The sequence below is a fragment of the Ammospiza caudacuta genome, chromosome 2 (genome assembly GCF_027887145.1).
Source record: "Ammospiza caudacuta isolate bAmmCau1 chromosome 2, bAmmCau1.pri, whole genome shotgun sequence".
Taxonomy (NCBI): Eukaryota; Metazoa; Chordata; class Aves; order Passeriformes; family Passerellidae; genus Ammospiza; species Ammospiza caudacuta.
Window position 1 is genome coordinate 69611428 of NC_080594.1, and position 13619 is coordinate 69625046.

The 13619-nt window shown below is 36.1% G+C and overlaps 1 protein-coding gene across 2 annotated transcripts in view; it reads right to left on the reverse strand.

Moving 5' to 3' along the window:
• Nucleotides 1-2996: 2996 nt before the first annotated feature.
• The window catches only part of DACH1 (dachshund family transcription factor 1), a 350907-nt gene continuing 340284 nt past the window's right edge, over nt 2997-13619 (reverse strand). For both annotated transcript variants that reach the window (XM_058824679.1, XM_058824678.1), the window contains one exon: nt 2997-5739. In XM_058824679.1, the coding sequence (XP_058680662.1) occupies nt 5702-5739 (38 nt within the window). In that variant the 3' untranslated portion in view covers nt 2997-5701. The remainder of the gene's footprint in view (nt 5740-13619) is intronic.

Genomic DNA, 13619 nt, shown 5'->3' on the forward strand with positions numbered 1-13619 from the left:
ATTATTTATTTACTTTGCCTTATAATTATTTAGCAAATTAATCTGAGAATTAATTGACAAAGTTGCTACAGCTTCCATTCTTATTATTTAAATTAATTATATCTATATTAAAATAGGCCCATTTTAATCCTCCTTGTATTCACTTCCAGTATCTTCTTTCACATCTTGCTGTTAGTACAGCTCATTCTTCTGGCCTCCTGATATGGAAGATCAAAAAGCTGTGAATGCTTAAATATATCACAGCAATTTCTATTCTAGATCTGACAACTGCTATTTATAGGATAAAATTTTGCTCCTTGTTAAGCTGGATGCAGAAAGTGTTATGCCTAGAAGGGCATCATGCAAATAAGCCTCGTGGTTCTAGAACCACAAAAAACAGAGTTTGGAACAGACCTCTGAAGGTCAAGCAGTCTAATCTTTTTTAACTGCAGACAGCTAGATCAGGTTTCTCAGGGCCATGCTTACCTAAGGTTTGAAAATCTCCAAAGACGGAGATCCTGAAACTTCTCTGTGAAAACTCTTCTAGTGCTTCATCCCTATCATTTTGCCTTCTTCACCTTTATATCCAGCTGCAGGTTTTGTTTTGGGGTTTTTTGGTGATTTTGGGTTTTGGTTTTTTTGTTTGTTTTGAAATTTTGGGGGATTTTGGTAATTTTTTCTTTTTGTTTTGGTAATGGGGATCTGTTTTCTTGTCCTTCTGCAAATATAATAAGATGAACCTACCTGTGTTTTTATGAATCAAATTTAGAGCATCAATTAACCAATTCACTGGACTATGCCAACCATTGTTACTCTAATGTGGATGACAAAATCATGTTTCTCCATAGATCATGTACAAATTCTCCCAAATTTCTTAGTATTTAGTAGTACTTGACTTTTAGGTGAACTTTTACAAAGTTTCCAAGTACTCTGGATGTCAAGATTTCTAACGTGATTCCTTTTAAGCACTTGAATTCCAGGAAGTCTTTGTTTCCTCTATCTTTGAAAATGAAGCTTTTTGAGCAGGAGGTTGTAGCTTGAAATGGAACCATCACTATTGATCAGGGTGAGCTACTGCTCAGCAAAGGTACACCAATACATTTCTCAGTATCCCATGGATGAGTTAGCAGCTACTGAAGAAATAAGTTTCAAAGAACTCTTGAGCTAGGATATTTTATTTTAAGAAAGGCATTGAAAATGTCTGAAGTTTAGCCAGCAAAACTGAAAGTATCTGTAATCAGCAGTGACGCTTGAAAATCTTGGCCTCAGTCTTTTTTTATTGCAGTCTTGTGTCAAATAACATGTAAGCACATAACAAATGAAGCAATTTTCAAGAATTTATAGAAGCTTCAACAAATAAGAAGTTTACCTTTCAGATCAAAACAGAACCTTGTATCTCTTTCCACTGCAAAAATACAAAAAAAAAAAATTTAAAAAGTAATTTCCATTTGAGTCTGTCAGTTCTTAAAGTATTTTCCCAAAACTTTAGATGTTTAGCTGCTGAGTCTGAAATTCTTCAGGATCTGATCATAACCTACAACTAAGGTTATGGTCAGATATGTTTAGGGTAAGATATGTTTAGGGCAAACTTTCTTTATTTTGTCCTGAGCTTTGACATATTTTTATTTTACCTGTCACAAGGAGCATCACCATCTGACTGTCTCTCAGCCTACCCAGCCTCAGACCTGTTAAATGTACCTTGCACAGATGAAGCAGCTGTTTACTGATGGAGGTAGGGTAGAACTTCTGAGAGTACAGATCCTTTCTGCAGAAAGAGACTACTTCCTGGGATGCTTAAAAGCACAGAGGTAGGTTGCTAGTCTGTTACTGTAGAGATAATTTGGGTTTCAGCATGAGGTGGACTGAGATTAATGAGTTTGCTTTTTACCCTGCTTTAGCTGTGCCAGAGTTTATAGCAGGGGAGCTGGCCACAGTGTAGCTGGGATCCTTACTAATTCAGACATGCAGGACATTTTAATGCAGGCACAAGGAGACTGTGATTGCCCTACACAGAGATAACCAAACTCCCAATCAGCCAGGCAGCAGCAGCAAGCTGCTGGAACCCAGGAATCCTGTCAGCCCCATGCCTGCAGGCCCCAGGCCGTCCAGGAATAGTGGAATGGGCTTATCCAAGACACCTAATCTTTTCTGTGGTCCCAAGCAGGTCTGCCCCTAATGAAAGCAGAAGTGTCCATGTTGGTATGGTTTGGAAAGGAAGGAAAGAGAAAGGATGGGAAGAGAAGGCAAGACAAGGCTGGGCAAGGCAGGACAATGAGGTACAATGCTCAGAACCAGTCATACCTCTCTGACTTTTGAATTTTATGCAAGCAAAGCCAATGTAGTTCCAAATTTGCTCCTAAATAACAATCTTGACCTTGGAAAAAAGCACCCTTTTTTTTTCTCACAATGCCTCCTAAAGACATGCTCTGCCAATGCCTGTTTAAATGTTTAAATACCTGAGGTTAGTTAAAAAATGTGTTTCTAAACACGTTTTATCTAGTGAAGGAGATTTGAGACAAAACTAACAGGATTACCCCTGCATTTTTGTAGTTAGAAGAATAATATTGTTTTGTTCCATCAATGTGTCCACTTTACATTGTTCAGCACAAAGCTTTGTGGAATAAGAATCATGGGAATATCACAATATAAAGGAAAAAGGTACAAATAACAGCTTCATAAACTGAGAAATGTACATAAATAAATCATGTAGATGGGGGCAGTTTGCTTAGCTGGCAAGAAAAAAAAATGGAAAATATGCTTGTTAAACAATAACCACAGAGTGTGCTTTTATGATGTTTTTCACCACAGTAATTCATATTAGAGATAGAAGCAGTTGCATGTTAAATAAAATCATTCAGCATTGTTCGCCTCACATTACAAAGAGCTGACTTATGTTGTTTTTAGATGCCTCCCATTAGAAAGTAAATATTCCTCTGATGTTATACATTTCAGAAAATTTAATAAAGATGAACTGTAAATAAAGTCACAGGGAGATTTCAGACAGTTTTATTAGCAGATTGTTGAAAAGAAAAGAAAATTAAATACAATAACAGTAAACGTGGTTCTCACATTGAAACCAGGCTCAAATAACTAGGCTACCATAGAAAAATTTCCAATTCTTGCATTATGATGTAAAAACAGATTTTTGTACAGATTTTGTACAACAAAATTCGTAATAACCTTTTTTCATTTTTAGAAAACTTTAAATATATAGATAAAAATAGACAATTTTCATAGGTCCTACATGAAGATGAGTATGTTCTGTTCCAAGGGCTTGCATAGAGCGCAAATATGGTTATAATATAGAACAACTAGACATTAATATCTTTAAGATTACAAAAGCATATAAACAATAACATGAGGACAACTTTTCTTCATAATCTATGCAAATAAAAAAAAAATCCAAATCAAAACCCAAAACCAAAATACCAACCCAAAACCTGTAAAACTAAAGAGGGGCAAAAAACTTCAACTTACGTTAACATCTCATGGTCTGTAATATTTACACTGTTTTTAGCAAGATTCTTTCTAAACATCCAGCTCATAAATTGGTTCCCCTTTAATCCTTAACACTTCTGTTTATGTACCAAGCCAAACACTGAGGCATTCCAAAGGTCTTGAAAGAATATACTGTAAAACTACTAAACCTACTTACAGGTGACTCTATGCAAGGAGCAGAGCAATGGTAAATGCTAGTACATATTTCAGTTGTAGGCTTTTAATTCTCTTTCAGATATGAATGATTCAAAAGCTTGCCACAAGTCCATCTAACTTTACAGCTGTTAACCCTTTAAAGACTGCATATGAAAAAACTGGAGTACAGAATCCCATGTGAGTTTAAGCAACTATGACAATCATGAAGGAATCATGGTTAGAAAATAACATCACTACAAAGTATTAGACAACAATATTTAATGAAAAATATTGCTCAATATTTCTTTAAAAAAATTACTGTGATGTGAACTTGTATATACATCTTTCTATTGTTAAAAAAGGATCGTGGTGGAGTAAATATGAACTGCACAAAATAAATGTGTACCAGTATTGCGAGGAAGACCTACAAACTATAGAAGCTCAGTGCTAGAGATTACAAAACATTAGATTTTTTTTTTGACAAAATAATATTAATATCCAATCAGAACTACTTTTAAAGAAATATTTGCTTTAAGTTAGGCATCTTAGACATTTAAGGTTTTGATATGTTTCCATGTAATAAATAATATTTTATATGCATAAAACATTAGATGAAGAAAGCATAATCACAAAACTTACAGTAATAGCACTGATTCACAAAATCAGTCTTTAAAGGGGTAACCCAAAAGTATGCAAAGCAAAGAACATAACTTTTAGTAATGTAATAAGCAGTGTTTCGCAGCTTACTTCCAGTTATCAGCACAAAGGTGAAAACACATATTGTAGCTTTCATAAAGACAGTGAAAGTAACACATAACCATCCATCCCTAAGACAAGGTGGGAGGGACAATAGACTTCAACTGTATCACTCAGTTCTACGTGGAATTGGACTGATACATCAAGTGTTTGTTAGGTTTTCTTTTTTCAGCAACATTGACGTAATATGACATTAACATATAAAAATATTTCTGGCATTTTGACTTGCTGCTCAGCCACAGTCCATTCTTAGAAGTGCACTAGTCAGGGCACTAACTAGGGCTCAATATACAAATAAAAGTGGCTGACACAGAATTCTGACTTGTTACCAGATGCTTAAGATCTCATTCAGTAATACTGTGACTCCAGGACAAATATTTACATGCCTGCATGCGTTAAAACTAGAAAGGTGTCTTTCTGACCAACAGGGTGACAAAACAATATTATCTAAAAGTTTCATTTCCTAAACTCTAGATTTCTACTGCATACATAATACCTTCCTTGTGTGATTTGTGTTATATACTGTACATGTGACCAACATTTTGATAAGAAGCAAAGTCTTTTATTTCATAAACCCCTGCCGGTTTACAATGAGAAATTATTATTCTTTTTATTTTTTTTTAATTTTATTTTAGGAAAAGAGACTTTGTGAATGGTAAAACAGTTTGTTTACATTCAGCATTTCTTTTCACTTACACAAAATTCCATTTCACTTAATGTAGTCTAACATATATGTGTTGGTCTCTCGGAAAGCATGTGGAAAAAATGTCTTTAGAAGAAAAACCCACGATAATTGTTTGAAAACTGAATGTATCATTTTTTTCTTCTTTTACCTTTTTTTTTTTCCTTTTTTTTTTTAAATAAGAATCCTCTTATGCCCTCTACGAGTTCATTTCTGAGCTGTCTTGCTGGTTTCGGTATGGTATAACAGTCTGCAAGTGTACTTGGACACTGCTGGAAGGATCATTGGATGTGCTCAAATATAGAATCATCATCAGAGGAGAAAGTCTGCATTCCTTGAAAAAGGGAATACTCAGCCTTGTTCTGACTGCCTGCAATTTCGGATACAATAGTCTGGCGCAGAGATGCAGATTTTTGCTGTGAGAACAGTGCTACTGTACATTTACAAACATTCTCTAGATCTCCAGGTTGAGCCACAGGAGATAACCAAAGGAGGACACTCTTGCAGAATTCTTTACATTTTTGAAGAACATTGATAAGTGAAGTTGAGGAAGTTGGTCTGAAAACGTTTTGTTTCCACAGAACTCCTTATGAGCCAATGTCTTACTGCAACGTTCTTTACTGTAGCACACGTATTTTCAGCAGGAAAAATTCAATACATGACAGTAGTTTTCAAATAAAGTCTTCCATCTAAAATATGAAAGAGAAACATTTGCTTTATACATTTATATCTTCAATGAATCAAAAAGAGGAAAAACCCCACAAGATTTAAAACCTCAGCAGAAGTAGTCATGCAACAAATCTTTAAAACATCCCCTATGGTACTTTTTGTCCAAAAGAAAAGAAAATCATAAAACCTGAATGTCACCTTGTCAATTTCATCTGTCAGTGGTCAAATAAACTCTGTTGAAAATTACATGCACTTTGCAAGTTGTGAAAAATGTAACAACTTTTGAATCTTTAATGTATGCTGGCCTCATATCAATGCTAGGGCACTAGGAATGGAGGTGGAGCCTCTGTGCATGTGTTTTTACTGTTATGCAAACGTAACTGAATAGTGCTGAACAGCAATTATTTCCTTCATGGTTGCAGAGCAAAAAAAATCTTCTTGCATGCAATAGTTAGTACTCCCATCACTAAAGGCATAGCTCACACTTTCTGATTTAGCTGTGTTGTTAAATATACCATGTAATGTAACCATTGTGCACATTTGTAGCTATTTATATAGAACCCAGTATAGGATATTTAAACAGTAGCAGTGAAGTATAGCCTCCTTCCCCCCATAAATGAGATTAACTGAACAATTACTATGTTAAAGATGTAAGCACGTTTCTCACAACATTTTTTCCACCCAAGTGAGGAGCATATATTTAAGTGAGATATGTGAGGGAACATGAGAAACACTGAGCTAACCTACCAAGTAACTGTTGATCTAGAAAAAATTGAAGAGAACATACAGGCACAAAGTATTTCCACCTAATTTTTAAGTACAAAGCAATTTTTTTCTTCACCTGGGACATGAACATCTTATATACATCTATTTTGATAGCAACATAATGATTATTTTTTAAAAAACCGAAAACAGACATAAAAGTTTCTTAGCTTTCTGACCTGTAGGGTAGAAAATGTTGTCCCCACGTGAATAAAGTACATTATGAAGCAATTAATCCTCCCCAGTGCATATCTACTAAACACGACATATTTTAGAATATAAGCATTTGCAACTACAAGCTGTATCTCAGCCCTTAAAGTTTGCATCAATTTCTTATTTAAATATAAGTAAATTCAGCAAATATTTCTAAGTTTTCAAAAGATTTTGTTTCTGTTTGATTTTCTTAGTCTAACATTTTTATTCCAAATCAGTCTATAGAATTTTTTATTAGAAATATAGTAAAAATTAGATATTCAGTGAAGCGATTGCCTCAGATAAACCTGTACAAATGAATGCTGAAATTTTTGAAACGTTTTGTTATCTTTGAAAGATGTGGCATCACCTCCATGAACTTACTGTAACTGTTGAGAGAAAGAAAAATTAGCATGAGCACAGACAGAAGTACACACAACACAGCTGCAAAACCTTCTGCACATCCCTTTCCAGTTCTATCAGAACTGCTGGGGAAGCTGTAAAATCACTCTGCTGCAGTGATTCTCATCTAATGTCCCTTTGTTTTTCCTTTTCCACCACTAGATTCCTTTTGTGAGCTACTGGGGTATATGCCCTTTTGCTACTTTCTCCCCATCTTTACAGCTTTCTACCCCTTTTTCCTACTTTTTTATGTTCCTAGCTTTTATATATTTTTTTCTTTTTTTTTTTTCAGAGTACAGGATAACTTTCCCACTACATAAAAGTGCTTCCTCTCAGAACCATTTCCATTCTCTTTGCTCTTTATGGCCTTTTTTTTGCACTGAAGAGAAATAAAAAGGAATTGAGTAAGGCCTTAACTTAAAGAGTTTTATATTATTATTTGATGCATGAAAACCAACCAAAATGCTTATGGGAATTCAGGAAATAAAGAAGGAGCCCCTGAAATGGAGCTCAGTAAAACTGAAGGCCTGGAACACCACCTCCAAAAACAACCTGCATTAAGTACAGGTTAGCTACTGCTACTACTGGCTACATTTCCATATAGTTCTCCCAAACATACTAAATAAACACAATAAACATTTACAGCACTAAAGCTGTCTAGATACCTCTGTAGGAGTATTACTCTGCATATATATACCAGCACTTTGGCTATCCTGAATGTACACTTGCTAATGAGTGCTATGTATAATTCCCACACCTTAACATTCTGATAACCTGCAGTTGGTAACTTATTATACTAGGTCTCCATTTACCTTTAAAAATAAAATATGCATTAAAACTAATTCTCAATTAAAAATACAGCTGCAGGAAGCAGAATCCTTGTAGCAGACAACAAAAGATGAACAGAAGTACAGTTTCAAGAGTCAGCTCTATTTTACACTGCTTAAGGATCCAACCTGGCAGTGAAATCAATAGGAGGTTTTGCACTTCTAAAAGATGACATGACACTATCAGATCCTGTATTCTGTATCCACAGAAAATGAATAACAATAGGAAAGGGCAGCTCTACAAAGCACCTTCCTTACAAAGTAAAAGGATACTTGTTTATATATATAAGTTCTCTTCAATATCTTCATTAACAGGTTGGCCACAGAACTTGAGGGAATACCAAGTAAGTTTGTCAATGACACTAAACTGGGAGAAGTCGTTGACTCTCTCGAGGGCAAAGAGACCTTGACAACAGAGAGGTGAGCAATCAAGCCATATGAAGTTTAACAAGGGCAAGTGCTGGATCCAGCACCTGGGATGGAGAATCCTGGTGGTATGCATAGACTAGACAACGATAGGCTGGAGAGCAGCACCACAGAAAGGGACCTGGGGCTCCTGGTCAGTGGCAAGTTGAACATGAGCCAGCAGTGCCCCGGCAGCCAGGAGAGCCAATCCTGGGGTGCCTCAGGCACAGCATGGCCAGCCAGGCAAGGGAGGGGGTTGTCCTGCTCTGCTCTGCACTGGGGCAGCCTCACCTCGAGTGCTGGCGGCAATTTGGGGTGCCACAATGTAAAAAGGCATTAAACTATTAGAGACCATCCAAAGGAGGGCAATGGAGATGGTGAAAGGTCTGGAGGGGAAGCTGTATGAGGAACTGGTGAGGTCATTTGGTCTGTTCAGCCTGGAGGAGACTGAGGGGAGACCTCATTGCAGTCTTCAATTGCCTCAGATGGGAAAGTGTTGGGGTAGAAGCTGATCTCTTCACTCTCACGACCAGTTACAGGACTTGAGTAAACAGCATAAAGCCAAGTCAAGGGAGGCTTAGGTTGGATATCAGAGGAAGATTCTTCACCCAGAGGGTGGTTGGGAAGTGTAACAAGTTCCCCAGGGAACTGGCCATGGCACTGTGGCTGAGAAGTTCATGTAGCCACTCATGAAGCACGAGCAACAGGTGCATAGCAGTGTACTTCAGAAATTCAAAGACTTCAAACTGCGTTACGAAAAACTCAGAGATCTGCAGAGGAACAATGAACTTGCATCTCAAAATGGTGACCAAATAAAACCTATGTTTGTCTGCTGTCTCTTTCCACTGGTGACTCCTACTGCCTTGCTCCTAATCCATTTCTCTCCCTATTCTTAATGCTCTTTCCAAATGATAGGAACTTCTCAGTGCTGTTGTCAAAGCCACCAGAATCACTTTGCCTCTAGGTGTAGCCAGAGCTCCTATCTGAATACAAGTGGAGTATTACCACTGATAGGCCTTTAATGATTTCAAGGTTAAAATCATAGACAAAGCCTACAAATCATGAAAGTGATCAGTAAATCAAGCCAGCTCATTCTTTGTAAGCCAATGTGAAAATGCCGCTACTTCTAAATCCTAAATCCTGAGCATGCTTGTGCCTTCTGCCTCGCCATCAGCTTTAATTTATCAGCTATGCAGGCCTGTTGCATTACTTTCTTCTGTTAACAAATGCAGAATTTTTCTATCAGCATAAAAACAATTTTATGTAAAACAAATATGCAAGATTTTAGCCACACAAAAATATGCATGCAAACATATACTACACACACAAACAGACACATACACACTAAGGATGTTTACAATACTGGGGTATATTTTTAGCCTACTGAAAATTGTTGATCTGTGTTGAAGTTTTTCCCAAATTTACATACTGTTATATACAATATGAGTACATAAAACTTACTTTTACTCTGAGGAAGTCAAGCAAAAACACAAACTGGGAAAATACTGTTAAATTTCTAAATAGAAATGTGTGTGATTAGCAGATTGTCATCTGTTTTAATTGCTCTTTTGCAAATGGCAGTGTTCAGCAAGATCACACAAGCTCATGCTAGTAACTCAAACTGAAAATGCCACTACTCCTAAACATCATTTGTTTTTGTCTGTGGATTGATATGACAGAAATTCTACCCAGAATGAGGGAGTATTTTTTTAGATCAACTCTTTTTAATTAAGATTCATTTTGAGGCTTTTGGATGAACATGCCTAAATAATTAAAAGGTCACAAATGTTATAAAAAACAAACAAATGGAACTGACATAAAAGTTTGCAATGCTGAAACAAATCATATGTCTCAAAATGCATTCCCACAGAGATGTCATCTGGGTAATGATTCACTTTTGTGTTCTGTGGGCAGCTTGCAGAAAGTATCTCTATGGGCCCAGTATTTTCAGAGGTAAAAACACAAACCCACTCATATTAATATGCAACCTCGTAAGCTGATAAAAATGTACAATGAAATGGTAGGTTTTGTCTTCAGCTGCAAACTAAATAAGTTGCTCATTAGATGGTAATGTGGGCATTTCTGCACTGGCAGTGCAAGTCCTAGTGAGGTTCTTTGCCATCCAAAAAATCATATTCTCAGAGTTGCTTTAAAAATAAATGTAGTAACAGTGATCATCATGACTATACTACTGCAGTGTTTAATTTATGAAAATCTGCAAATCAATGTCCAAAGTGTGCTGTCACATCTTAATTCAGTCACTTGCTATCTTACAAAAACATACTGAGGAAAATTCTCCTCAGGAAAAGGATAGTGTCTTCTAAAGTTAGGAGCTGAAAACAACCAACCAAGTGACCAAACAGACAGAAAGATACAGCAGCTTGACACAGAGACTGATAAGAAACAAACTCCCAGAGTCCAGGTTAAGAAGAAAAGAAAAGTATAAAATACTTTGTGAGAAGGAGAATCACAGAATGGTTTGGTTTGGAAGGGACCTTAAAGATCAACTAGGGCCACTCTCCTGTCATGGGTAGGGATTCCCTTCACTAGACCAGGTTGCTCAGAAAATGAATGACAAGATATGAAATCTCAATGTGAGCTTTGGAAAGTTGGGATGCCAAGGTTTGAATTATTTTTTTATCCCTTTTTTTTTTTAATTGTAACTTGTGAGCTATAGAATAATAAATTCCATGATCCAAGAACCCTTACATCAAAGTAGCCACAGTTTCAGTTGCTAGAAGTCCTAACTTCAGTTAACACATTTTTGTCAAATATCACTGGTGCAGCCCAGTGATAGAAGCCAATTTTCACTCAAAATGTGTCTTGAGGGTATTTGTGTATCTATTCATCTCTTTGTACTTTCAAAGAACAAAAGTTGATGTCTCTTGTTGTGAAGACAGGAATTTTATTCCCAAATATGGCTCTGAAATTTTCTGTGATTTTAGTTTGTGGTTTTTGTTGGTTCCTCCCCCCCCCCCCCCCTCCCCTATTTTTCTGTTCTCATTTTCAAACTTCTGTTTCTTTTCCTTTTCATTTTAGGTAACAGAGATTTCGTGTACTGACGGTTTCTCAGTCTCTTTTCTTGTCCTTAGGAAGATAATAGCAGTGCTAGCTGAATCCTCTAAGGACGATATTAGCACAAGTAACAAAAAACCCACAAAAACAGAAACCAAAAAAACTATACATGCATATGTATTTATTGGAAATAAAAGGTTCGTCACTCACAAAAATCCATTTGAATGCCATGTCTATGGCTGGTGACTGAGCTGATCTAAGCTTAGGGTCCTCTTCTAAAATCACATGTTGCAACACAAAATCCCCAGGACTAGCCCATGTGCTCCTAAAGGCAGCAGATTCTTCACACTGGAATTGAGTATACTGTATACTGTTGCCAGACCTTCCAACCATTAAAAACTGCTAACTTCAGCTTAAAAGAAATAAAATATTTGTGACCTTAAATGGGGCTACTCATATCTAAATCAAAGCAAAGGTACTCATTTGTGCTAAGTAACATAATAAACTGCATTTCCTGTCAGGAAGTAGCTTTATTGAAAATGGTAGCTATTTTCTCAGAAGTTATTTCCAGGCACCTGTAATCTTAATGAGGTTTGTCCCTTTCAAAGAACAGTTGTACGTGCATGCCCGAATGCACACAACCTCTTCAGCCCAGAGCTGATAAAAGCATCTGCATGCCATAGCTCAAGCACGTTAAAATTATATAACTGGTTGGTTTATTTGTTTTAATAAGATGGGGCAAATGTGAATCACAGTGTACTTCTAACCATTCATTCAAGCTGATGTTATAATCATTTGGAGGAAGAGAAACAAAACAAAAAGAAAGGGATGGCAAACAAATGGAAATGATTCATGGGATATTTGATAAGACAGCAGTGGGAAGTCAAAATAAAAGCAAGCATATTGTGGCAGATGGAAGGGATCATAGTCAAACTGTAACCCTTCTTTAAAAAAAAACCTTAAAAGGAAACAACTATTGTATACTCTTCATATATTTAATTCCAAATTGAGACACAAGAGGATTTCTTTTCCATCGAAGCTGGAAGATAAAATAGGAGTCTAACTTTTTAATAATGTGAAAATAATTTGTATTGAACTTCAGTCTTTTTCAGTTTGCAGAATGTGAGACAAAAAGCCCATCATTTGTAAAAGTCAGTCATGGAATCAACAGAACATAACTTTTCATAGTATTCCTAATAAAGTGGAAAACAGTACATTGTCAGGGGAAATAATTCCTCCTAGTGTCTAGAGTTGATTAGAACTTTCAGGTTTTACAACTCAATACTGATAAGGAGGGATGGAGGGATATATACTGAGCTGCCATTGTTACTGGCAGCACAAGTAGACAATGTAATGGGGAACGTGGATGGATCCACTGCCATCTTCCATAGCAGAGTACAGGAGATGCAGGAAAGCTGGCCCAACCACTGAGGGTTTGAAATTCAAGCAATTTGTTCTTTAAAAAAAGTGCCCATCCGGTTTTTATGCAAAGATGGGTGATTTCACACTGCATGTTCATTAAACGCATGCAAATATGAAGTATGTAAACATATTTGGCCAAACACTATCCCAGTTTGCCCTTTGTGTAACACCAATAAATTAGTTTCAAATTTGCATATTGTTATTAATCATACACCTTTCATTTCTCTACTTAACATTCATGTACAAATATATTTGTGTTAATACTCAGTACAAATATTCAGGAAACTGAGATGTCCATGTGTTTCTTTTTAAAACAGCAATTTATATGTAGGAGATTTTAACTCTAATTTAAGACATAAAACTAAACCATGGAAAAGAGCATCTAAACACCTTTTTTCACAGTTATTTTTAAATATTGAACTATATTCTCTCAGTGATTTTACCATGTGTTTTAATCATTAATATATACTTCCATTACTCCCATGTTACTGTGGGAGTAAGCTAAAGGTCAGCAATCTGGTCTTTAGTAAACTAACAAAGCAGGGGAGTACCTGAATATGTCACCTTCTATTATTTAAAGATCATATACTATGCATAAAACTGGCCATTTTGAGGACTGAAAAAAACTGAACTAGGAGGGTGAGAAATTGTTCAAAAAAAATAGATAATTTTTAAAAAATCAAACTGTCTTTTCTTGTTACTTCACAAACTTAGCAACCCTTGTTCTATTTGTATAAACAGAAGAAGCCATATCCAAAAAAAGACAACAGAAATGATTAGTTGCAAGCACTGAACCTGAGTCACTAAGGCATTGTACTGCATCACTTCATGTTAGTAAAAAATAAAAATTAGTAATGATAAACAATAACAACAGA